The 24,762-nt window shown below is 47.0% G+C and overlaps 1 protein-coding gene across 2 annotated transcripts in view; it reads right to left on the bottom strand.

Annotated features, from left to right (window-relative positions):
• Positions 1 to 23,520, bottom strand: part of MYO1D (myosin ID) — a 141,697-nt gene extending 118,177 nt beyond the window's left edge. The window contains exon 1 of one of the 2 annotated variants that reach the window (XM_030255914.4): positions 23,353 to 23,519. In XM_030255914.4, the coding sequence (XP_030111774.4) occupies positions 23,353 to 23,447 (95 nt within the window). In that variant the 5' untranslated portion in view covers positions 23,448 to 23,519. Of the gene's footprint in view, positions 1 to 23,352 lie in introns of both variants that reach the window. The other variant, XM_072919201.1, reaches the window with a different exon arrangement.
• Between the last annotated feature and the right edge of the window lie 1,242 nt (positions 23,521 to 24,762).

Genomic DNA, 24,762 nt, shown 5'->3' on the forward strand with positions numbered 1-24,762 from the left:
TGCGAGGATGGGGAGGCCCTGGCACAGGGTGCCCACAGAAGCTCTGGGATCCCTGAATCTCTGGATCCCTGGCAGTGTCCAAGGCCGGGCTGGACAGGGTTTGGAGCACCCTGGGGTAGTGAAAGGTGTCCCTGCCCATAGCAAGGGTGGCACTGGATGGGCTTTAAGGTCCCTTCCAGCCCAAACCATCCTGAGATTCCATGGTTCTTTATTTTTGATATTTGCATGTCAAATTAACTTTAAAGGTTTACATTTACACAAGGGACCTCCTAAAAACTATTGCCCACAGTCTTCTGACTGAATCTGAGGAATAAAATGGCCACTTAGACAATCTAGTCAGAAAATGCATCTACAGCTTTGGATCCAAAGGCATGGCCTGATGGACTTGCAGATAAAGACAGGGTTCAAGTGTTTCAGTCACGGCACTTTCATGCAGTGCCAATAAAATTACTACAAATCCTGGTTTTGTCAAAAGGAGAGTGGAATGTATTTATGAAATGACTCTTTCCTCCTAAATATATTCAAGAGAGACTTACAGGAAAAGAAATAAAGCTCAGTTATTTCCTGTTCACATCTCTATCCTTTGAGCAGAAGAACTAAGGAATTTGACACTTCATATCTACACTCATCTTAAACACCATTCTTTGGCCTTTAGCTGGGTACAGAGTGGCACTGACAGTTAAGGAAGTGCTCATACATATAGCAAATCAGCAACTTTGATAAGCTACACAGGTCATTATGCTGATAAGGACAGTTACTGTCATCTTATCTGCACTTTCAAAGTCCCAGGTCAGAGGAGGTAAAACTGCAGCCAGTTGTCCCTCCTCCTTCTCTCTCATGCAAGTAGGAGTCGTCTTTTGAAGGTATTTGCTTGAGGAGTGAAAAGTCTGTCTCAGTCCTAAAATAATCACAGTTCAGCAGTGGAAATGCCAACAGTTCCAGGAAATGAGCCATGCAAAAACCCTCCAAAACTGTCCAGTAACCTGAGACAAGAAAAATCCTTCCCTTAGTCCAGATCTGTTGATGTAATCTCAAGCAAGACAGACCAGGGATCCAAAACAGTCTAACACCACTTGAAGAGGACTCTGGAAATATCTCATCTGGGCTGTGGCTCATCTGGTTCTGGAGAAGAAAACAACAGATCCTCACTTGCCAAGGATGGAGGAATCCTGCATGGCCTCTGCAAGCCCTGAGTGGAAGCCCAAAGACAGAGGGTCAGCCTGTCCACATAAAGAACCCACCTGTGCCCCCAGCCAGCAAGAAGAGCTCACCATTCCCACTCTCCCACCCAGTGCTGCTTCACCAGTGTTAGGCCTAAAATTTTCTCCTTCCCTTTTTTGGTGGGGATATGGGGAGGGAGCAGAAGTAGGGAGAAAAGGAAGGCTGGGGAAGAGGAGATAACAGACACAGTGTAATTCCATTAGCTCAGGTTTGGGAGTTTGCTTCCACTTTTAGTTTATTAGTTCAGACTTGATTTATTGTCCTCCACAAACCACTTGTAACTGTACACCCCACTAACCATCTCCACTTCTTCTCATTTATCCTGTATTTAATACAGAGACACATTTTGTTATAACAAAACCTGCATGTATCTTATTGTTAAAAATAGGTTAGAAACGATTGTAAAATAGTTGATAGTTGTTAAGCATGTCATGTTAGTTTAGTTATGGTAAAAGGGGTTTAAAGGGGTGGTTGTCAGAAATACAGTACTCTGTGTACCATATTACACCTAAGGAAAGTGCACCACCCCCAAGCGAAAGGAGCCAGCCTGGACAGAACTGTAATGGGCCAACCAAGCCCCTTAAACCTTCATGCAAATGAAGGATCCAAAAAGAAACCAATCCAAATGGACAAAAAACAGGCTAAAAAGGGGGCATCTGACCCACTGAACCCGTGTGGATCCACCTGGAATGTCGGGGACATCGCTGCTCAGCAGACCCAGAGCCGGCGCTGCAGCATCCTCGATGGGAACGCTTCTGCCCAGCCCGTGGGCCCCCTTGCTTTGGGCCTTTCTTTTTATTGTAATAAATGCTGAAATCACTTTTAGTACCAGGAGTGTGGTCCCGTTTTCAACATTATGAAGTCATACCATCATTTCCTGCACTTTTTTGACTGCATTTCCTCCTACAGCATCCAGGCACCTCATGCAGCTCCCTGAGCTGGGCCTGATGTCACAGAATTCCTGCAGTGTCCTCTCATCACCCTCTGCGCTGATCCATGACCCTGCCATTCACAGCCCATTAGTCAGCTGGAAATGAATGACTCAGCGTTCTGGATAATTGGGTTGCATCCACTGGGATCCAGTATCTTCTGCAGGAGCACCACCTCCCCCACCTGGCACCGTTGTGAACCTTGTTTTTACAAAAGCTGCCTCAGTTTCGTGATAGCTGCAGGAGGTTCCTGCTTTCCCTCCAAGCCCAGTGTCCTCAGCAGCCCCTGCCCAGCAGAGGTTCCAGCACTGCAGTAGTGCTGGACAGGGATCTGTCCCAGAGCTCTCCAACACCCACACTCTGCTCCCACAAGGTACCTGTGTAGGCCAGGTTATTTCTCTTCCATTTGAGTAGCCCTGCAGGCCAAAGCTGGTTGACCAAACCACTGTTGAGACCCTGCATTCCCAGCTGCCAGCCCTGCCCCTGGCTCAGCAGCCACAAACCTTCCCTGGGATGCATTCAGGCAGATGAAGTTTTGGGGCTGATTCATCAGCTGCACTGACCAGGTTTCCACTGACTGGATAAAGAGATTTTTACACCAGAACTCCTGTATGGTGCCCACACTGCAGAAGTGGGGATCACCTCCTGACAGATCGCTGCAGCTTCTTCCCCAGGGCTCCCACTCCAGGAATATGGTGGCAAAGGGCCAAACCCTCCCTGCATAGAGCCCCCTCAGCTCAGCAGCCTCGCAAGCTGGAGCTCCACAGGCTGAGGAAGCAGCTCCCCACCAAGAAGCAGCATGGGCATGTTCTCCCAGCTCCACACCTGGGCTGCTGTGCCCTGCCAGGACCCAGCTGCCTCTCAATGGAGCTCGTGTACACCTTTATCAGCACTGTAGTTAATCTGTAACCAGATCACCCTCTCCAGGGCAGCTGAGGATTAAATGTACAGGAAATAAACCAGATATTACTACAACTAAACATTAACTCACTGCTGCTGGACTATCTTGTTTTAAGCCCCTCATCTTCCTCAGTAAGTCAGGAAAGAAGAGGATGCTGACAGCCAGGTGTTGCTGGGAATGTGAAGCACCCTTTCAATTCAAACCAGTGTAATGACACACACAACATTAACTATCACCTCCATGAGCCATAGGGACTTGCAGGAATCCAGGATACTTTTTGATCAGTTATTGTCTCCTCACATACTGATCACTGCTTCCAAACGAGGGCAGGACTCATGCTCCTGGTTTAACTGAGTGGGTTCAAATTGTTTTGCTCCTAAAGTCCTTCCTGATCACCTGTTTGAACCCTGTTTCCAAAGAGACCTGGGAGAACAGGTACCTGGATGCTCTGGTATGAGCAGCAAGGTGACACTGCCCTGGCTGTGCAACATTTGTGTCTCCAAAGGTATCAGACAATCCTTTGTCCTGCTCCCAGCAGCCTCCACAGGGAAGTGGGACAGCACTTCATGAAACACTGACCAGCTGCTGAGACACAAGCCAGCACACGGCATGTGGCACCTGCAGAAACTGCACTGAGTGCAGGACTGCTTATTTAAACACAGCCTCCTGCTGCACTCCCCCCACATTGTTTGTAAATGTGTAATTACAAGGCAAAGGGCATGTGGGAGGTTTTCATCACAGGCTGATCAGATATAAGCAGCGTATAACAAAACAAAGGGATCAGTATTTTAAAAGCTTCCAAAGCACCACATTGGCCAAGCAGTGGGGCCCATTTTCAAATTACAGCTTGTTGGGTGATAATTGCATCAGCACCACTGCAATTACTGAGCCTGTGATTGTCCCAATTTGATCAGAACAGCAGTGTGCTCTGCTGCTCAGTGTTATTACACAGGTTCTGCAACTGGAAAAGTGACCTCAAGAAATAATCCAAAATTCACAAGGGACCAACGCCTCACAGTCAAGCTGAAAGGATTGTCAGAACATCTAACCAGACTAAAGAACCGTTATTAAAGTAATGGTATCAACCCACTAACCTACATTAGCAGATTGGAGCCCTTTACAAGCCATTACTCATTCATAATAGCACTTTTATTGCTGCTTCTTGAACCCTGAATTGATTCATGGCCCCCTCATGTTCCTGCCTCTCCCTCACATTGTATCCAAGCTTAATTAAAGGGGAAAAAAAAAAAAGAAAAAAAAAAGGGAAAATGGTTAGAGACAACTGTCTTCACACCACAGCTGACAGCAATGAAGTCCAGCTAGGCCATTATTTTGGCCACAGTCAGACAGAATTTGGGCAGCTGTCTGTGCTGGTGTTCCCATCATGAAGCCATGGTTTGTACCCACCCCAGCAGAGGGAACCCCCGGCCCTCTGAAGGCATGGGAAGGGCAGTTTGGAGCACCAGGACAGTTTATTTATTATTGGCCAGGCCCGCAAGAGGCATTTCTGGCAGCACCACTGCTCTGGGATCAAGGTATTATTTCAGCTATTGACAGGTCATTCAGAGAGGCATCCAAACAAGGGCCTGTTCCAAACAGAGAGCTCTGACACTGACACAGCAGCAGGACACAAGGTGCTGGCACTCCCAGGCATAGCTGCAATTACAGCAGTGCCTCCCTCACAGCTGGCACTCACAGAATCACAGCAAAAACCAGGATGTTAAGGGCACAAGCATCCTGTGTCGATCTGAAAGAAATGAAGACAATAAAAATAGCTGTAAACCAGGTTCCTTGTGACCACAAAACCCTACAGCAGAATGCAAAACAAGTGTCAGGCTGGTACCTTCAGTAAACAGATGTGACTTTGAAAATCAACCCCTCAGCCACTTTGGCCAAGGTGGTCTGTCAGCAGTCACTGGCTTGGTTAATCCCTTCAGTACCTGATAAAACAGTAGTAAATACATGACAAGTATTTAGACCATATAATACTAATCTGAGCTTCCCCAAGTTGAGAGCTGATGCCACATCCCAGAGCCATAAAAGCTTCAGACAGAAAAAAACTTCAAAGCTATTTAATTCCTGCGCTGCTGGTAACATTCCTTGCTTTGTCTTAGGACTGAGAAGCTTCAAACATTCCCACAGGTATTGAACTGGAATGCAGGACTGCTCTTAGCTGATAGGACAGAGGGATCTTTGTGCCAGAGCATTCCCCAGGATCCTGCCAGGAGAGCCAGGGAGGAAGGTGCAGGAGCAAGAAGGGTTGTCAAGGAGCTGCAGGGAGAGCAGCACTGAGCCCCAGGACCATCCCTGATCCCTGCTATGGATGTGAATGCTGGAGAACTCGGAGGAAACCACAGTTTATGCTCAACACAGTAGTGAAACATCATGAGAACAGTGCATCTAAATCATAAAATGGCACAAGAGGAGGAAAAGGAAGTGAGTTTCCAAAACAGGATTAGACTCTAAAGTGAAACTCGGAGTCGAACTGACAGCCACAGGCCAAAGCTCCTGATAAAATCAAGCTCCTGCCAAGCTCTGCTGTCCCAGAATTCCACGTCCGAGGGAGAGGGACAGAATGACCCAACAGGGACCTGCCTCCTCCAGAGCCTGAGCAGGGTGTGAGCAGGGCACCATTCCTTGTCCCCTGTCACTGTGCTCAGGGTGTCCCTGCTCTGCCCCACACAGCTCCTCTGCCCAAGAGCAGCCCAGTTTGGAGTCCTGGTTGTGTGAACTCTTGGATGACATGCAAGAAGGCAATTTACTATCAGAAAACAAACACTGAAAATTCTGATTCTATCTCAGCCTTCCCCCCACACAATAATATCCAATAGCTCAAGGATTCCCCAAATGGAAATGCAACTAATAGAAAGCTTAAAGGCCATCTCAAAGGAAAGCTGTGTGTGACAGGACGTGGCCTGTCAATTCCACACACATTATTCCAGACTGCCTCGACTGACTCCATCTAGGGCAAAGGAAAAAAAAAAAAACCAAAAAAACCCAAGGAAAATGAAGTAGCTGGTTAAAGGGAATTTAAGGAGGTTCCTAACAATTCTTTTCAATATCAGGAATACAGATTTTAAAACAACTCAGCTGTAGCTACTATGTCAGCAGAACCAGGGCGCTTAATTCTTTCTCTGAACACAGCTCTGGTCAGATCCAGACAAAAAGGGTGGCAAAGCCACCCAAGACATTCCCCAGGGGCTGCTCTGGAGTCAGCCCTGGCTGTGGCACCTCTTGGAGCATGTCCAGAGAAGAAAGGTTACATGGGAGTTACCAGCTGCAGCCACAAAGCCTTTCAGAAAACATGAGAAGAGAAGGTTTTCCTGGTTGTTTTCTGATTTCCCTGTTTGCACTGAGGACAGTCACAGGCACCTGGAGGGGAATAGGATACAGGCACCAAGGAGCCAGAGCCTTTATGGCCACACCTCACCTGTGTCACTTGAAATGGTGCTGCCACAACGCAGCTCACAGCCAGCTTTACACTGTTCCCTTGCTGAAATCACTACTTTGAGGCCAAATAATTATATCTTACATAATGTGGCCACTAGCCAAACTAACAAAAGCTTTCTGAGGAAATCAACATGCCTGAAATAAGACTCACCTTAAGATTTTAAGTAAACTGAATGAACTCTTAAGCCATGGCAGTCTCTGGGCTGTGTCAGACGTGTGTTGTGCCTTCAGACCCTATTAAAAAGCAAGCAACAGTCTGCCAGCTGGTTCTCTGCACTAGGAGCTGCAGCCACCATGTGCAGCCATAAAATGTGACTTGGAAAATTATGCACAGATGGGCCTAGAAGTTTAGCATTTATAAGTTCTCTTGAGAGCCTGCATTTGCTATAGATAAAAGCAAATCACAGTCTTTTCACAAATATCCTCGGCTTGAATTACTCAGAAAACTACCTTAGAGTCAACATCTATTCAGCACAAGAGCAATGACGAGCTGAAGCATAGACAGGCCAAAAGGAAATCAAACTACTCAGGAAAATGGAATTACATCCTGCCAGACTAACAGCTCGTCTGTGTGCAGAGAGATTGACTGTCTCAAAACTGTGCTGTTGAGTTTTTTAAAGGCAAACACCAGCTCAGGGTTTTCGGTGGTGTGCAGTTCCTGCCTGCTGATACCTTTGCTTTAGCAAACAACACCCAATACCACTCCTGCTGGTAAAGAGAGAATTAATTGAAGACTTAAGAACATCCCCATAGTCACAGCCAGTGCAGGACACAGACATCTCAAGCAATAGCAACATGATAGAAACAGCCATTTTTAGTCCTACACAGCCTGCAATCTGAAAGAGAGGCTCAAAGTTTTCTAGAGCATATAAAATTTATGTTTGGGTATGTACTTTCTGCCCTGAACAGAGCCTCAGTAAAATAAACAAACTTCCATGAAATTTATGGGTACACCAACAAAACTAATTTTGGCCAGCAAGGAGATTGAAATAGAAAAATTCCAGCTAACTATTCCTCAAGTCAAAACTAAATTCCAGTTCAAAATATACAGGAAAAAAAGGCTGAGAATTTGGAGCTTTTGAATAAAATATAATTCACATATTGAGTGTTATTAAAATTTTCAGAGTAATCAATTCTTCCTTATCACTGATTTTTCAAGGATCTTTAAAATGTGGGTTATTGTCTCACTAAATCCAAAACCAATCTTAATCCAGAGCACTCCTAAAGAATTCTCTCAGATGAACCCAGTTATCTATTCACCTTCAGAAAGACTATAACAAGAATATTTGAAATATTTGGTCTGGCAGGCTGGTACATGACCTCATCCTGCCCAGTCTCCCAGGGGACATCTGGGATTATTTGCAGTGCCAGTTCATAAGGCTTGGAAAGACAAACCTGAGCACTCAGCTGTGGCTGTCACCACGTCACTGCAGAGGGACACTTCACCGCTCACCCACAGGTACAAGTGCTGCATTCTCTGGGGCAGGAAGCAATGGCACTTCTGCTGTTCACTGAGTCTGAAAAAATGTCATCCCATATTCTGACCTAGCTAAGAATCACAGCACAAAGATGTGTAAAAAGGATATTTCAGCGCAGTGGTAAAAGTTTGAGACTGGAGAAAGTGTTAAGGCAAACAAAATGTGATCGGAGCGCTCTGGAGCAATACTCCCTCCGTGGCAGCAAGGACTTTCTCAGTCTCCACCTGCCAAAATAAATGTGCTGCCATTTAAGGTTGTTAGATGTTTCCCTGATTAATCACTGCTGTGGAGCTGTGTCTCGGAGCCGTTATACAACCCAGCCGGCCCTGCCAGCACCAGGGCAGGGCAGTGGCTGGAGCTGGAGCTTCCAAGGGGGGAGTGAAGCTCAATCCGGGGCTGCAGAGCTGCTCCCTCCCCGGGACACCATCCAGGGAAGCTGCACCACCATCGGGCAGGTGGGATCCTGCTAGAAACGTTTCCCTATCGAAGGAATTATTCCTGCTTCAACAGAAGGGATTTAAATTGGGAGAAATTTAAATTTAGTGTCCCTGAGGGGGCACTAAAGCAGTGATAACAATCTCCTTTTAGGAAATAATATCTGTAAATATTAGGAAGTAGCTCTGTAAATTAGGGAGGGGTTAAAACAAAAGAAGCACCATAACCAGGACAATTTCATCCTAGTAAATGCATAGCTGACACTTTCGTTTTGATCCAAGTATTTAACTTCACCCACAAAATCCATAAGTGGAGACAACTGTCTTCCATTTAACCTGTCATTTATTTCAAAAGGAATTCCATAAACACCCGTGATACAGACACAGCAAAGCAACTGCTCCTGGCTCCACACAAAGTGTTTAAAAAGGACCAGAGGTCAGTGGACAAAGATGTCAGCAACAAAATGCCGGAGAATAGAGAAGAATGGGAAAGGGTGTCTTGAGCTGAAGAAAAAGAAGTTGCAGCTACAAATCTTTTCAACTTCTATTCCAGTTGTGTGAAGCTCATCACAGCAGTCACAGACAGCTGCCACCCCAGCCCAATGCAGATGCTGCTACCCGTGATGAAGTTTCTACAAGCAGATCTTGCTTTGGATAAGGCATGAGGAACTTTGCCCCCCTCTGACTGTGGATGCTTCAGCAGATGCTGCTCACACTGTAATGGCCTGGCTTCTTTTTGCCATAGGTGCATCTGGCAAACATGAGTCACCTTTGGAGGAAATCCCAAAGTGCTCCCCTACCACAGTGGTATCTGTAAACAGAAAACAAGGAACTAAGTTCATAACCAAAAAAAGACACCTTCACGTTGCCACTCGTATTGGCCAAATTTGCAAGGGAGTTAATTTCCAGCTAATGTTAAAGCAAATGTTGATTAAGATCACAGGATGGTTATAGTTGGAATTAGAGGAATAAAGCACCTAAAGTATCTTCACAAGTGTGATCTAACAAATGAGTTTTCACGATACACTTGGTAAGAAAGCAACTCACAGCGAGACAAGATAATAGCCACTTAATAGGAAGTGGTTTTTATTGCTATTTTAACTTCTCTGTGCTGCAATTTAAGGCAAATCTAACAAGAAAGAGAGGCCAGTTACACTCTGCAAATGTGAAACCCCCAAAGCAAATGAGTGGCAAATACTGCAGAGACATCCAGAAGCACCAGAAAGTGATTAATCCTGAGCATAATTATAGAATGGAACAGCACAGCAAGGACTGGCACAGGGGTAAAACTGTTGGGTCTCCGTGGCTCCCAGAGGAGCTGGCTGAGAGCGGGGCCCTTCAGCCTTCCAAGGCTGAACCAAGAGAATCATGCTGGAAAGGAAACTCTAACACAATGAACATTAACATAGCCTGGGGAAGGGAAGGTTGTGTGCAGACCTCAGAGCACCTTCCAGTGTCTGAAGCTGGAGCTGGGAAGCTGGAGAGGGACTTTTTGTCACAAACTGCAGTCATGGGACAAGGCAGAATGGGTACAAATTTTTAAAAGGGAAGTTCAGTTTAGATATTGGGAAGAAATTTTTTATTTGAGGATAATGAGACACTGGAACAGGTTGCTCAGGGAGGTTGTGGATGCCCCAACTCTGGAAATGTTCAATGCCAGTCTGGATGAGGCTTTGGGCAACCTGGTGGGAGGTGTTCCTGCCCATCCTGGGCAACCCCTTAACACCCTGTGATGAAACAGCTCAGAAAAGGTGTCCATTGAGACCTTCTGTAAGCTCTCTAATGGGACAGGTAGGGGAAGGGAGGGGATCAATGGGAATTGAATGCTGAGGAAGGTCTGGCACCCTGTGCCAGCAGGACCCTCAGTGTCACCTTGTGCCCACAGTTCCCACCCTGGAAGGCATTTGGGGATCTTGAGCAGAGAAGCAAAAGATCCTTTTTCCAGCCAAATCAGTTCCCAGGCATTAACACCAGAACCTGAAAGCACCTAAGGGCAGGGACATCCCTCCTGAAACCCCTCAGTTCTTGTGTGACAATACAGTTCCTGTGAAAGGCAGTTCTGACATTCCCCACTCCATAAAAATCCATCTGCTGCCATTTACTTTCTCAGTGTTCATTCAAAATTTTTGTGAAACTGAAAACTACTCCATTTTTCCTCTCTGAGTGAAAGATGCCATTTCAAAGTGAAAATCCTTGGTGTGAAAACTCCATGGCAGGAGAAGTTAATCGCAGACAACCCAAGGGGACAGTGGCAGCAGCAGCAACACTGAGAAGGGATGGAAAAACAAGTCTGAGAAATAAATTTCATCGCTTGTGGTTTATTCCACGTGTATCATAATAACTATTGTTTTTTCTTAAAACACACCCTGTTAGAATAAAAAGAATACAACCATCCCCACCCTTGTTATGGGGGTTTTAGCTCTCATCACTGTAAAGTTGGAAACAACCACAGAATATCTGAAAGATTTAAACTTCAGAGAGCAGAACAAAAATCAGGCAATGCTTGCACTTGCCAGTGCTGCTTCCTCACACTGCTCCTCCCCTGTCCTCATGGAGAAATGCATGGTTTGTAGCTGATATAAGATAGGATGCTTTTCTAAGTTGCTTTATCCCCCCCCCGATGAAAAACAGAAACTATTTGGCACTGAGAGCGGTGAAGGGTACAAAGAGTATCAAAACCCAGGTCAAAACACAAAGAAATCTCTGTCTTCAGAGACAAACTTTTAGTTTGCAAAATATCCATTGCACTCTGTCACTTAGGGAATTAATCAAAGGCTCCCATTCTCTATGTGACACCCAGGGAGGACCAGATGGGTGGGCACAATTGGACAATTTTCCTACACAGCAAATTATTTGGGATCTGGCCATTAGTGCTATCAGTTTCCACTTCAAGTACCTCATTAGGATAAACAGAGGCTGCTCATTTGTCTTAAACAAGGCCAGCCAGTACATCCATATATGAAAGGTAGGAGGTAGGGGTATTTTCCCCTGAAAGCTTTCCCAGATTGGTTCTGGGGCTTACCCTGCTCATCAAGACACAAGAGAATTTGGCACTTGAGGTAAAACATCCTTTGTCATGGCACAAAGGACGGGAAGGTGCTGTGGGAATTACAGCCAGCACAAGATTTATGTCACATAACCAGTGGCAGGTAAAGAGGAGCCTTCAAACAAGGCAGCAAAGATGTTTTATAAAAAACCCTAATACAGATTTCTGACTATGACTACTTAACTGTTTGAGCTTCCCACATCCCCTGGTACAACATAAACTTGACACTGACCAAGCTAGTCTTTCTGTAAGAATCTGTTCACTTAGCCCTCCTGTGATTTATTGTGGTTTAAGTGCACATTAATAAATGTAACTCTAGCAAATTATTCCTTTCATCTGGTCAAGGTGCCACAGAATGTCTTCAAAATTCACCAAGTTTACTGCATTTAACTTCTGTTATTCCTTCCTAGGTACAAGGACAAATATGGGAAAGGCAGAAGGTTAAAATGTATCAGATGGAGTTGAACATTTTGAAATACTATGTCCCAATTTTACAATTTCCATGATTCAGCTACAAAGTTTGCAACACAACATATTTTTGTTTGTCCACTAGAACAAGATCTGTCCATCTGCACTGAGTGTGCTGACTAGCTTTGATAAACTGCCTCTCAGGAAAGCAGCTGGGCAGCCAATTACCAATCAGTTACGGACAGAACTCGTGGGAGAAGACCAAGACTGACACAAGTTTTCTCCCTAAATTCAGTAGCAACACATCTGAGCTGGCCCTGAAGCCATTCACAGTCTGTGGTGTGAGAGCAGAGCCCCAAACCCACATTATCCCCTCTGAGCAGCCCTGGGAATGGTGAACATCTTCCTGTTCCAATGGCTCATCCAAGCAAGCAGCAGGTGCCACCTTGGCTCCTCCATGAGAGCATCCAAGATCCAGAAACCCAGCAGAAAAGCAGGACAGAAACAATCAGGCATTCTTTAGGTTTATGAAAGATTTGAGGTTTCCTGCATGGCAGGACATGACACACGTGGCATCTTTTAGGAGATGGGTGTCCCCCATCACTCCTCCTGGCTTTCCCACTCCTGCCAGCCAGCTGGAGCCTGGCACTGCTCCTCAGGGCACAAGCACTGGGATACAAACCCCACAGCACCCATGATTCCAGCATTCCAGGTGACAGCCTGGCACCAGCTCCCCGGCACTGCCTGCAGGGACAGCACCAAAAATCAAACCAGACAGCCAAGATATTTGCTGAAAAACAAGACTTGTTTTGACAATACACAGCCCCCCTTTTAAGTCTCCAAAAATGTAAGCCCTTAATGGAAAACATGTTTTCTATCGAGTGATTGGGAAAATTAAGCCAGATATTCCCAATAATTTCAAAATTGTTTAGGTTTCCTTCAGTTTCCTACCAAGCCCAGCTCTCAGGGTTTCATATCAGCTTTAGAAGCTTTACACTTCACACGATCTGCTTTTCCCTGGCATTTCCTCAGAGGGGTTTAAGTTCTGTAACCAACACAGAGTCAGAGGACCAGCTGCCAGACACTGAGAGGTCTAGCTCAGGAATGTCTGCATCCTTGAAAGCCAGGATGCAGCATGGCCCAAAAAACAAGAACAAAGACAAGATTTCCATTGTTTGCTTTGCTGGAGACATAAATGCTACACTTAAAAGGAAAATAAGAGAAAGGGATACTCCTGTTTCTATCCCAGTACTGCAGCACAGGCATTGTTCGTGTTCTCCTCACCTGGAACAGGTCAGAAACCACACAAAGCAAAGCTCCTTTCTGACTGCGACACAGGCAAACTCAAAAAAGGAAATGCTGATTATCAAGCAGCACTGTCCGCAAAGTCAAACATCCAACCTCAGGCTTATTTTAGAAAGGCTCCCTGGTAATTTGCCTGTGCTTTTGAACAGCAAGGAATATGTTTTGAATTATAAGAGGTTACAGGGACATTTTTGCGGTAAATTTGGACTTTCATTTGAAAAAGAAAACCCTCAGTGCTACAGAGATCCTTTCGGAAATAACATTTTTTTGTCATTGCTAAGCACTTTTCAACAAAGTTTAACAGCTACCGTTCCAAGGAGGTGTTTACATCCAGCTTTAAAAGAATCTGGGGGTTCTGCTGTCCCTGGAAGCACAAGGAAAAGCAGCACAGTGTCCTTCTGACAGTCTGAGAAGCAAACAAGGGAGGACATTCTCTGCAGGGTGCAGGAGCAACAATTTTTCTAAGCAAGTTTTCTGGAAGACTCTGGGATTCTTCTGGGGCCTAAAATGTATTTACAGCTCTTTGAGCCTGTTTTCATTTGCTCCCCTGGTCTTTACACCGGGATCAAGAAGCAACAACACACAAAGAAACTGGTATTAAGGAGCAGTGGAAGGCACCATTTCCCACCTTGGAACTTTATAAACTCCATATCCAGTTCCTTTATAAACACTGCAGGGGAGGGGAGGCATTCAAGGAACCATAGCTGGAGTTTTCTTTTGAAGGTGAAATCTACATTATCATTCATTCTTGTAAAATAATCTATTTAGCTGCAGCGTAGCAATCTGAATAACAGCAAAAGTTTTAGTGTAAACATCTCAGTGATGTGATGTGATGTGATGTGGAGAATGAAAGCTTCATTGTGCCCTGATGGCCATGGTGTGAAGGCTTTCACAGCCACCGCACTTTTTACCCCTCCAAATGCCATGGAGGAGCTCTCCCCAAAGAAAGCCTACAGTTCCTACAGTGGGAAAGGGGATTTTTGTTTCAGTTTGGTTTTCTTTGCTATTCATAGTAGCTGTTAAAACATGGGTTCTGATTCCTGCCCAGCTGTTGAGCTCCCTGGGCAGGATGCTGCAGTGAAGTGCTGGAGTTCCATTTAGTTCCCCTGCTGTGAGCTTGTCCTGGGCACCATAAACAAAGCCCAGGGCAACAATGAAGGCACCGATGCTGTAATGGGAGGCAGATAATGAAAGGGAACCTTTCCTGAAAGTTTCACCTGGTGCCTCAAAGCATAATTCATTTAAGGAGTAGCCATGCACACCCACTCCCATCAGAATGGGACAAAAAACCTTCTTGTTAGGGGCCCCAGAAAAAAGGGATTTATTCCAAAGCTGCCAGAACTTCCAGTGAAACATGGTTTGAGTTGGCTTGATATGAATAAAGATGCAGGGGCAAGGACAAAAATCCTTTGTGTGTGGAGATGGAGTTAAGCCCACCACCCCAAAGAGCACATCCAGCCCCAGCAGCACATCACACCTCACATATTGCAGAGTCCTGACACAGATCTCCAGTTTTTGTTTCCCAGGAAGATGTAATGAGCCTTCAGGCTTCCCAAGTTAAGTTACATCAACCTTAAAAAGGAACATATCAAGCTACTCTGATGAGATAATTTTCTACCTGAACAACCTCAAGCAGGATAACATCAGGGCAGGCTCTGTCCAAACCCAAGAGAAAAAGAGCTCCAACAGGCTGGGACCCAGCGTGGAGCCAGGAAACAACTTGAGCAGATGAACACGATAATCAGTGATTGCAGCACTCCAAACCTCCTGCCATGGCACACTTTGTGTGAGCTCCATAAATTACATGGAAGGAGGAGGCAGCGTCTTTGCTGGAAGTTCTACGGTGTTTCTTGCATGCCAAAAGGAGCAACTGCAGGAAAAGCACAGGGATGCTGGTCAGAAAGTTCTCAGAGAGACATGGCACAGATCAGTCCTGCCACAGAAACTGATAAACGCAGGGAGGAGATAAGCTGTGTTCTGAGGTAGAACAGGAGGGAGGCAAGGAGATAGGTGAAGGAGATAGAACTGAGAGCAAAAGCAATCTTTGTAGATAACCCTGAACAAGCTCTGTGGGAAAGGGGGTTTGTCAGTGCACAAGAGAAGGAACAAGCACAAAAATCAGTGTGAGGTGACTCTAGACAAGACTGGGCTCTGTGTATGGCTCAGGCTTGGGCCTGACACACCACAGGGGAGCACCAACACCTAGAAAGGCCTAGAAAGGACAGAGTCCAAAAGTGCAGGTGGAACAAGGGAACTGCTCTCCAGAGGAGCTCACTTGCTCTGGCCCCAGGAAATTCCAGCTGACAGACAGGGCAGGGCGGGGAAGATCAGCCCAAGATCAGAGATGACACTGGGGAGCTAAAAGGACATAAACAGCAAGGGGGAAAGCTGGGCAGAGGTGCTCAGCTGCACACAGAGGGTACTGAAAAAGGAGAGAGGAGTCACCCAGGATGACCAGGAGAGTACTGCAGTTACAGAAATATGGGAAGTCAGCAGGAGAAAGGAAGGTCAGGTGGGACAACACTTCTTGGAGGGACAGTGGGGGTCAATGCCTGGCATGCTGGAGTTGAGGAAAAAACATCCAAGGTTGAGAAATGACACCATGGCAGGTAAGTGGCTGCCCAGGGACACGGAACTGGTTTAATGCTGTATTTTCACCCAATGGTACATTTTTCTGGAAATAAAGCTCTGGATCAGACCAGAGAGTCTGGTCACACCAGAGAGTCCAACAGTCACACAGAAACTGTTCTCTGAAGTGTTGCTGGGCAAGTGGCAGCCATAGGACAGGTCACTGCCAATTTTAAACCCAGAAGGGAAGGTCAGCAGCATCCCAGCAGCCAGGAAATGTGGGCTGCAAAATGCTTCAGCAGAACAGGACAGAACTGATGAACAAATATTCCAGCACTACTCAAGGAGAAATTTTGAAGTATGCACAGAAAAATGCTCAGAAACTATTGGGGGCAGAATGGAAAATACCACTACCACCAAGAATCAGAGCAAGAGCAGGCTTGTTATGCTGCAGTCAGTTCTGCTGCTGAGCCTGAGAAGTTGAGCCCTGCAAGACAATCAGTGATGAAAGGGTTGGGTCCTCTGCCTTATCAGTAACAACTATTTTATTTAAAAGATCTTTCCAAGATCTCCTCCTCCTCCTGCCTCAGCTGGGCCCTGACAGGAGAGTATCTGCTGTCCATCTAAAACCACCACCCAAAGGAACTGCTCTGAGTGTTGCAGCCACACACAGCTACTCAGAGACCAGTAAAACCTCATTCCTAGCCAAAGACAGAGGTTATCTCAGGAACAGTTTAATGGCTTAGATTTGAAGAAAAATGATTTTCAAAAAAGTTAAATCTATCTAATGTCTCTTTTTCACTCCCAAAGATGGAACACCCTCACAGTCAGGCTGTTCTTTCAGAACTTGAAAACCACAACTTTTACACCTGGTCTAATACAGGAACATCAGCATGTGACAGCAGCATCAGGATCTGAGATCTCATCACATCTCACCAAAAAAATCCCTTAAAGAAACTAATCTTCTTTACAAATTGTAAATTACAAATTGCATATTTTCTTCAGAGAACTGGAAATGAGCATTTGCCACCAGGGGACACACAACTCCCCTACTTCACACTTATAGGCAAAACTATGTGCAGACATCTGTTTCCTTCTCCCCCTCTCAGAACTCCTTCATTCCATAAAAAGATGTAATCGTGACCCAGGGATGCAGTGAGAGATGATGTAACTCCAAATACCTCGTGAGATCTGCATCTTTAAAGGAATTCAAGTAAATATCACTTCAGGTGGTGTCAAAGCCTGCTCAGCCAGAAGAAATGCAAAGAGTCAAAGAAATGCAAGGGCCCGGTGAGTGTTAGACCAGTAAAGCACCTGGAGAGGCAGATTTTTGAACAGAAGTCAATGCAAAGGACTCTTGACTAAAGGAGGCCATGAAACTCATTGGAAGTATTAGCAAATATTTACTGTAGGAAGTTAGCAGATCTTGGAGTCAACCTTCAGCTGGTGAAAATCAGCGGGCGATGACAAATCACTTCAGTTAAGATGATGCAGGTTACACAAGCTGCCTCAAACATGGAGTAGTCAAAAACCAGAACAGGATTCCACCTGACAGCATCCCAAACAGATGCACTGCAACTCTGAGGAGCTTCAGGACCCACAGCACTTCATCAGAATCTACAAAATCATTGCAGAGTAAGGATGAAAGCCAAAAAGCTGATGAGGAATTCCTAAATTACCAGCTGATTTTTGTACATATACCTTGTGTAAACAGCAGGAAAAAAGACTTTAAAAAATGCAAGAAAGAGCATTTTCTATTGAGCTAATCCCCCATAGTTCTGGTTACTTCACTGATTCTGTCAGGTTTTTGTTTCACACCTGATGCCACATGCCATGGATATCACTCCCCATGTTGCTGTTTCCTTCCCACCACTAAATGTTGTTACCTGTGCTCTGGCAAGGACCAGAGGCAGCTGGGGGCAGGACCAGCAGGTCTGGGGCACAGTATCAGCAGCCTCAGAGTTTAGAAGTACAAGGCATGCTGAAAGACTGATCTCATTCATAAATCTGACCTCGTATATTATTCAACACCCAGGTGCTAAAATTATTAAACACTCCCCCACCCAGCTGCTATAAAAAGACTCCTGTAAAACTTCCTTCTAAGGAGGCTTTCATCAGGCAGGGAGGGCAGGAAAGCCCAGTGAAACCAGATAAACTCAGCACATATGGAGGCAAAACAAAGCCCAGGCTGGACAGCACCTCATTCAAAGCCTGGTCCATGGGAATTCCAGCCAGGAATCCCAGAGCACACCTGCAGCAGCTCCAGGTGTCCATGGGCTGAAGAGTCCCTGTGGAGCTGGGAAGCTGACTTGGATTCTCCCTTTGCTACTCCTCTGCTTGGGATTTGCTTTTTAAGTGAGATCGATGGCCTTTTCCACCTCTGAAGATCAGGCTGGCCCCAGGCCAAGCTCTTAAGTCAAATTTTGATGGACTAAGGGGAATTTTCATTCCATTCATTCCAATCTGTGACACAAGACAGCTTCTACAGGTTGAGTAACTCTGAGGAAGCCAAGAAGGGCTGAGGAGACTCAAGTGCTGCTGGCCTGAGTAGAGGAAGGAGTGTCCTGCAGCACCAAGAGGCAGGTGCCCCTCTCCAGGCAGAAAGCAGCCTCTTCCCAGCAGCTCTTTAATCCAACACCACACCAACAATTCAAATATTCATAACTATTTAGAATGAGGAAATTAAAATGGCTTAAAGGCATGAAAAGCTTGTTTATGAAGCATGAATATTTCATTAGCAAAAGCACAAATGAAACTAAGCAGTCACATAATATTTCCTCTTCTGGGATTAAATACAGTTTATTACTTCATAGGAAACCAAACCTCTCCCACCGCAATTTCAACCCCAAATATGAATGTTTAAGATGGTGCTCAAAAGATAAGGAAGTCAGTGTAAAAATATCAGTGTAATACAGACAGCACCCTTCACTCCAAAACTGCAACTGAGGTTCATCAAGGGAAGAACAGAACGAGTGTGGTACTGAGCAAGAACAAATAGGACCCACAGCTGGGCTAGGAATTGTTCCTAATGGATCACAGGGACCCCATTTCCTGGAGATGGGGACAAACTGAAGCATTTGTTCAACCCCAGAACTTGTGCTTGCTTTTCCAGACCTGAAAAAGGAAAGGAAAACAACCCAGACTGCAGATCTAGGGGACACTGAATGGCAGAACAGGAGTTTGACCTTTCAGAACTTAAAGTACTTCCCTGGAAGTATCCTAGGCCAGGGACTCGAAGAACCTGCTCCAGTGGAAGGGACATGGGGGTGGAACCAAATGAACTTTAGGGTCCCTTCCAACCCAAACTATTCTGTGATTTTAGGATTCTAGAGAATGGCCTCAACTCACCACATCGTCCAGAAAAACAACGGGAATTTTTTGACAGAGGCCCAAAAGGTACAACCTCCACACAACAACCTCGAGAAAACCCCTTTGAGATATTCCTCTGCAGCATTTAAAGCCCAATTCCCCATTCAGTTTGCTCCAACCTTCTTCTAGGACTCCAGCCCATGTCTCAACCCTGCCTGCAGAGCAAACACTCCATTCAGTACCAAATACTTTCAGCACATTCTCAGGAGAACCAGATTTTCAGTATAGATTCTTGATGCCAAAACTATTAATAATCATAGCAAATATTATCTACGTTTCAAATGGCCCTGCAATAAATACAGATCTAGACCTGTTGCCTTAATCTGAAAATGCTGGGGTTTGTGAGTTAGTTGAGAAACATCAGAAAAACACTTTTGTGTGTTTTTAGGTGAACACAGAACTGTGTTGTTATGAAATGCTGCTTTGAGAGGCCAGAAGTCACCATGTGCACAGGGAGACAACTGCAAGGACTGTTAACCCATAGATCTTTGTACCACTCCAGGCTCAGGTGGCCTGGGATGACCAAGAACTATCTGAGTAGCAAGTACAGCCTTCCACAGCTGGTTTCATGCTGGAAGTACTTAAAAGAAGAGGAAAACAACCCCAAATTCATTTTACAATCATTACATATCACCAGGTGCTCTCACTGTCTTCCTTTCACACATCCTTGAATTCTTTAATAACAGTGACACAGATCTAACATGTTCCCGGGGGGATTTGCACAATGCTTATGAAAAATGAGCAACTCACTGTTGCAGTGACTCCCACAGGCATCACCAAGGCTGCCCAACAGATAATTCAAGAACTCCCTCTTGGCATTCCACAGATCCCATTTTTAATGTTCTGAGGTTTGATCTGTTTGTCAAGACAAATGCAAGGTATACAGAACAGTGAGTGGTCTTTGCATTGCAATGCAAGAAATCATCTGATAAACCAGGATATTTCATAATTCTGAAAAATAAGCTTCCTTACAAGGAATTAAATTAAAAATGGTAACTTTTACTACTTGAGATTTCCACTATAGCATGAAGAAAATGAGGTGGTGCAGTTTCTTGCTTCTCTTACTCAACAGTTTCATCTACACCACAATTTCTGCAAAAGCTGAGCAGCTCTGGCCAGACCAACACTCCCTTTCCACAAGCACCATCTCAGTCCACCTGCCACAGAATAGTCATGGTCACATTAAGTCAAAAGCAGTGAAACAGAGAGTTTTAGCAAGTCTGGAGCATTCTCCCATCACAGCAGGTAATACCTGACCACAGATAATACCTGCCTGCCAGTGGCAGGACCTGAGAGTTGCTAGACACAAAAAGATTCCCTATTTTAAGGAGTCCTTCAATTAATCTGATGTCCTGGGATTGGAATTGCCAGTTACTCCTGCAGCAGTGCAGAGAGGAGCAGGCACTCACTGAAGAGATAATGGGCAATTACTGACACACAAACCACTCAAATACAGCTGTTTTAATAATTCCGATCTATGAGCATTCCAGAAACAATCGTCTGTTATAATTTTGGAGGTTACCATAAAGAAACAAAGCTACTGAGTCCACACAGACCATTCCCATAGTCTTGGGTTTCTTTTTTAAAAATTATTCTGATGACTAAGAATCACAACCAGACACTGGGATGAACCAGACACTCAGGACTAAGGAATTTGAGGGCATGATGATTTTATTTACAATAAAATGTAACATGCAGTGACTGCTGAGTGTCCAAAGAAACATTCATTAAGTATCTGCAAGAAACAGCCACAAAAAGGTATTGACACAGTGATATCCCTGCTGAATCACCACTCAAACTTACAAATAACTGGGCATGAGCACTGGGGCTGGGAAAGGAGGTAGTAAATTCACACTGCATCCACCCATACTCATCCAGCCCGTGTCATCATCACTGAATTCAAATACTACACTAATGAAAAGTGCAGCTTCACCATTCCTCTTTTTCCCACTAGAGACATCCTTGGGGAAATATCCTTGCATGCACCAAAACTGGTATGATTTCAATTCCACCCACATCTGGGCTCACTTGGGAACTAAATCCATCACAGCCCGTCTTGGGTCAGCCAGTGACCCCGAACAAAAATAGCTCTGGCAGAAAGCTGGATTTATGGAACAGGGTGGAGCCCATCCAAGTGTAAACTGAACACTCCGTGAGGAAGGAGCAGCAGCTCCTTCCCTCTGCTCAGCACACAGGGGACTGTCACTGCCGCAGTGACACAGCCAACCCCTGGCAGGTCCCAGCTGGGTCTCACACAGCATCCGACCTGTCAGCACCAAGAGTCAACTGCCCTCCCCAGAGCAGTAAAATGTGAGCAGCAGGTGCTGCCTGAGTGCTGGAAAGCACCAGCAGCACTGGAAGGCCACACTTTTGGGAAATCCACATCAGCTTTCCCAAATGTCCCAGTGCACACAGGTCTGGAGGCAGAGGATGACAGCACTAAGGTTAGAAAGTTTAACAGTATCAATCAGCTTTTGACAAAAGTTTGCTCTGCCCAGGGCACAGACACCAGATGACCTCAAAGCTCAGGCAGAGCTCACGGCTGGGTGAGAAGAACTCGAGTCTGAACTGTTGTCAGAGGATAAGCCTGGGTTTGGGCAGGTTTGAGTACCTGGGACCAAAGCACTGCAGTTAAACGGGGCCTCCAAGGCATATCACACACAGCAGGGATGTCCTGGATACATCCTCAGGCACCATCAGCAACAGCACAGAGAAAAAAATAAACAAGATGCACATTTATTGTAAGGATCCAGGACTGCTGGCTGGTTCTTCTCATGCCTTCATACAAAATTAGCAAAGTCTGTCCCTGAAATGCACCTCTCAATGGATTTTGAAAGGCAACCAACATGCCACGTTGTTTTTTAAGTTATAAATCCATTTCCAATACTTCATTTAGATTTCTAGTACATATTAACCAAAGAATAAAACCCCCAAGAACAAACCGTGACATTCTTCCTTCTAATTACAAAGATATTGCATGCAAGCCCTTTCTAATACAATTACAATGTAATGGAGTGTACAAATGAGAATCAAATTTAAACTTTTAGAGGCACTGCAAAATTCATTTAAATCTGAAATCATGTTCAAAGCTTAACCATTCTCACTATGATTTTCTTATATTCAAACACAAATGCCCTCTCTGCCCAAACAGAAATCCAAAATATAGAAGGAAAAGAGCACAAAATATGTTGGTTGATTCCAAAACCCACCGGAACACAAGTGGCAGGACAGGAACAGGTAGGAAAACCTGAGCAGAAGAGGGGAGGGACACAAGCCGGTAAGTCACATCTTTACCCCAAAAGCTTCTCTTCGGCAATTATCAAATCCTTGCACAAGCAGGGGCATAAGAGTTTATCAGGAGGAGATCCCATGAATGTTTTATAATGGAAAGTGAAAAGCAGCCACAGACTTAGGGTCTCCCGGCTGTCCTCTATCAATGCTGCCCAGGATTTAGTTGTGGTTGAGAGCAGGCAGGAAAATGTGGATCTTTCCAGCACCCACCACGTCTACAAGGGAAATAAAACCATAAAGATCACGAAATGTTAGCACAGCAAGTATAAACCAGCAAGTGGCTGCAATGCCCCCATGGGATGGAGCAACCTTGGACTTGGTGACTTTTATTGCTCTTTTTCTTTCTCCCCAAAGCAACTTTGCAGAATGTCAGCATAGGCGAGAAACGCAGGGGGAGAGGGACAGGCTGCCCAGAGCAGCCGTGGTGCCCCTGGATCCCTGGAATTGTCCAAGGTCAGGCTGGACAGGGCTCGGAGCCACCTGAGATAGTGGAAGGTTTCACTGGATGGGCTTTGAGGTCCCTTCCCACCCCATCCCACCCTGTGTTTCTGTGGTACAGGGGAAGAACAACATAGCGTTTAAAAGTAAAGTCCTTAAGGTGCCTTCGCTCCTGTACCACTCCATGGTCCCGTGAGGGAGATGGGCACTGGGGCAGGTGACTCCGGAGGGAGATTTTCCAGAGGGGGAATGAGAGCCGCCGCAGCCCCCAGGGCTTGGCGCACCCTGAGCACCCTCATCCTTACCCGGCTCTTCCATTTCAAAGAAAAATCCCCACTTTGTGCGGTTTGCTCGGTCAGGGAGGGGCAGCAGGCGGAGGAGGCTCCGGGAGTGTTTCGGCTCCCTCACACTCCATCCCAAGCGGGCCGTGTGTGAGGGGAAGACCCGCCGTGTGTGAGGGGAAGACCCGCCGAGCTCCGGGGCGGTGGGGCCGCGCCGCCCGCCCCTCACTCACCGCAGCCGGAGGTTCGCCATGAACTCGGGCATGGTGACGGCATCCATCAGCACGAAGTCGGCTTTGCCGAACTCCAAACTCTCCTGCTCTGCCATGGCGGCCACTGGGACGGCCGGGACCGGGATGGGGGCCGAGATAGGAGCGGGACGGGACCGGTGACGGGATCGCTCCCGCCGCTCCCCGGGCGGGGGTGTCACCTGCGGCGGGGCGGGGCCGGGCCGTGAGGCGGCTCCGCGCGGCGCCCCCTGGCGGCGGCAGCGGCCTCGGAGCTCCCGGGGCGGCAGCGCTCCCTGGCGGCCGGAGCTCCGCGCTGCAGGCGGAGATCCCGGGAAAGGAACCGGGACCGGAGCTCCGGGATGGGCAATGGGGATCCCGGGAAAGGAACCGGAGCTCCGGGATGGGCAATGGGGATCCCGGGAAAGGAACCGGAGCTCCGGGATGGGCGATGGGGATCCCGGGAAAGGGACCGGAGCTCCGGGATGGGCAATGGGGATCCCGGGAAAGGGACCGGAGCTCCGGGATGGTCAATGGGGATCCCGGGAAAGGAACTGGAGCTCCGGGATGGGCAATGGGGATCCTGGGAAAGGGACCGGAGCTCCGGGATGGGCAATGGGGATCCCGGGAAAGGGACCGGAGCTCCGGGATGGGCAATGGGGATCCCGGGAAAGGAACCGGAGCTCCGGGATGGGCAATGGGGATCCCGGGAAAGGAACCGGGACCGGAGCTCCGGGATGGGCAATGGGGATCCCGGGAAAGGGACCGGAGCTCCGGGATGGGCAATGGGGATCCCGGGAAAGGGACCGGAGCTCCGGGATGGGCGATGGGGATCCCGGGAAAGGGGAATGGGAGCTCCGGGATGGGCAATGGGGATCCCGGGAAAGGAACCGGAGCTCCGGGATGGGCAATGGGGATCCCGGGAAAGGGACCGGAGCTCCGGGATGGGCAATGGGGATCCCGGGAAAGGAACCGGAGCTCCGGGATGGGCAATGGGGATCCCGGGAAAGGTACCGGGACCGGAGCTCCGGGATGGGCAATGGGGATCCCGGGAAAGGAACCGGAGCTCCGGGATGGGCAATGGGGATCCCGGGAAAGGGACCGGAGCTCCGGGATGGGCAATGGGGATCCCGGGAAAGGGACCGGAGCTCCGGGATGGGCAATGGGGATCCCGGGAAAGGGACCGGAGCTCCGGGATGGGCAATGGGGATCCCGGGAAAGGGACCGGAGCTCCGGGATGGGCAATGGGGATCCCGGGAAAGGGACCGGGACCGGAGCTCCGGGATGGGCAAAGGGATCCCGGGAAAGGGACCGGAGCTCCGGGATGGGCAATGGGGATCCCGGGAAAGGGACCGGAGCTCCGGGATGGGCAATGGGGATCCCGGGAAAGGGACCGGAGCTCGGGATGGGAAAATG

Source organism: Taeniopygia guttata, chromosome 27, assembly GCF_048771995.1.
Source record: "Taeniopygia guttata chromosome 27, bTaeGut7.mat, whole genome shotgun sequence".
NCBI lineage: Eukaryota > Metazoa > Chordata > Aves > Passeriformes > Estrildidae > Taeniopygia > Taeniopygia guttata.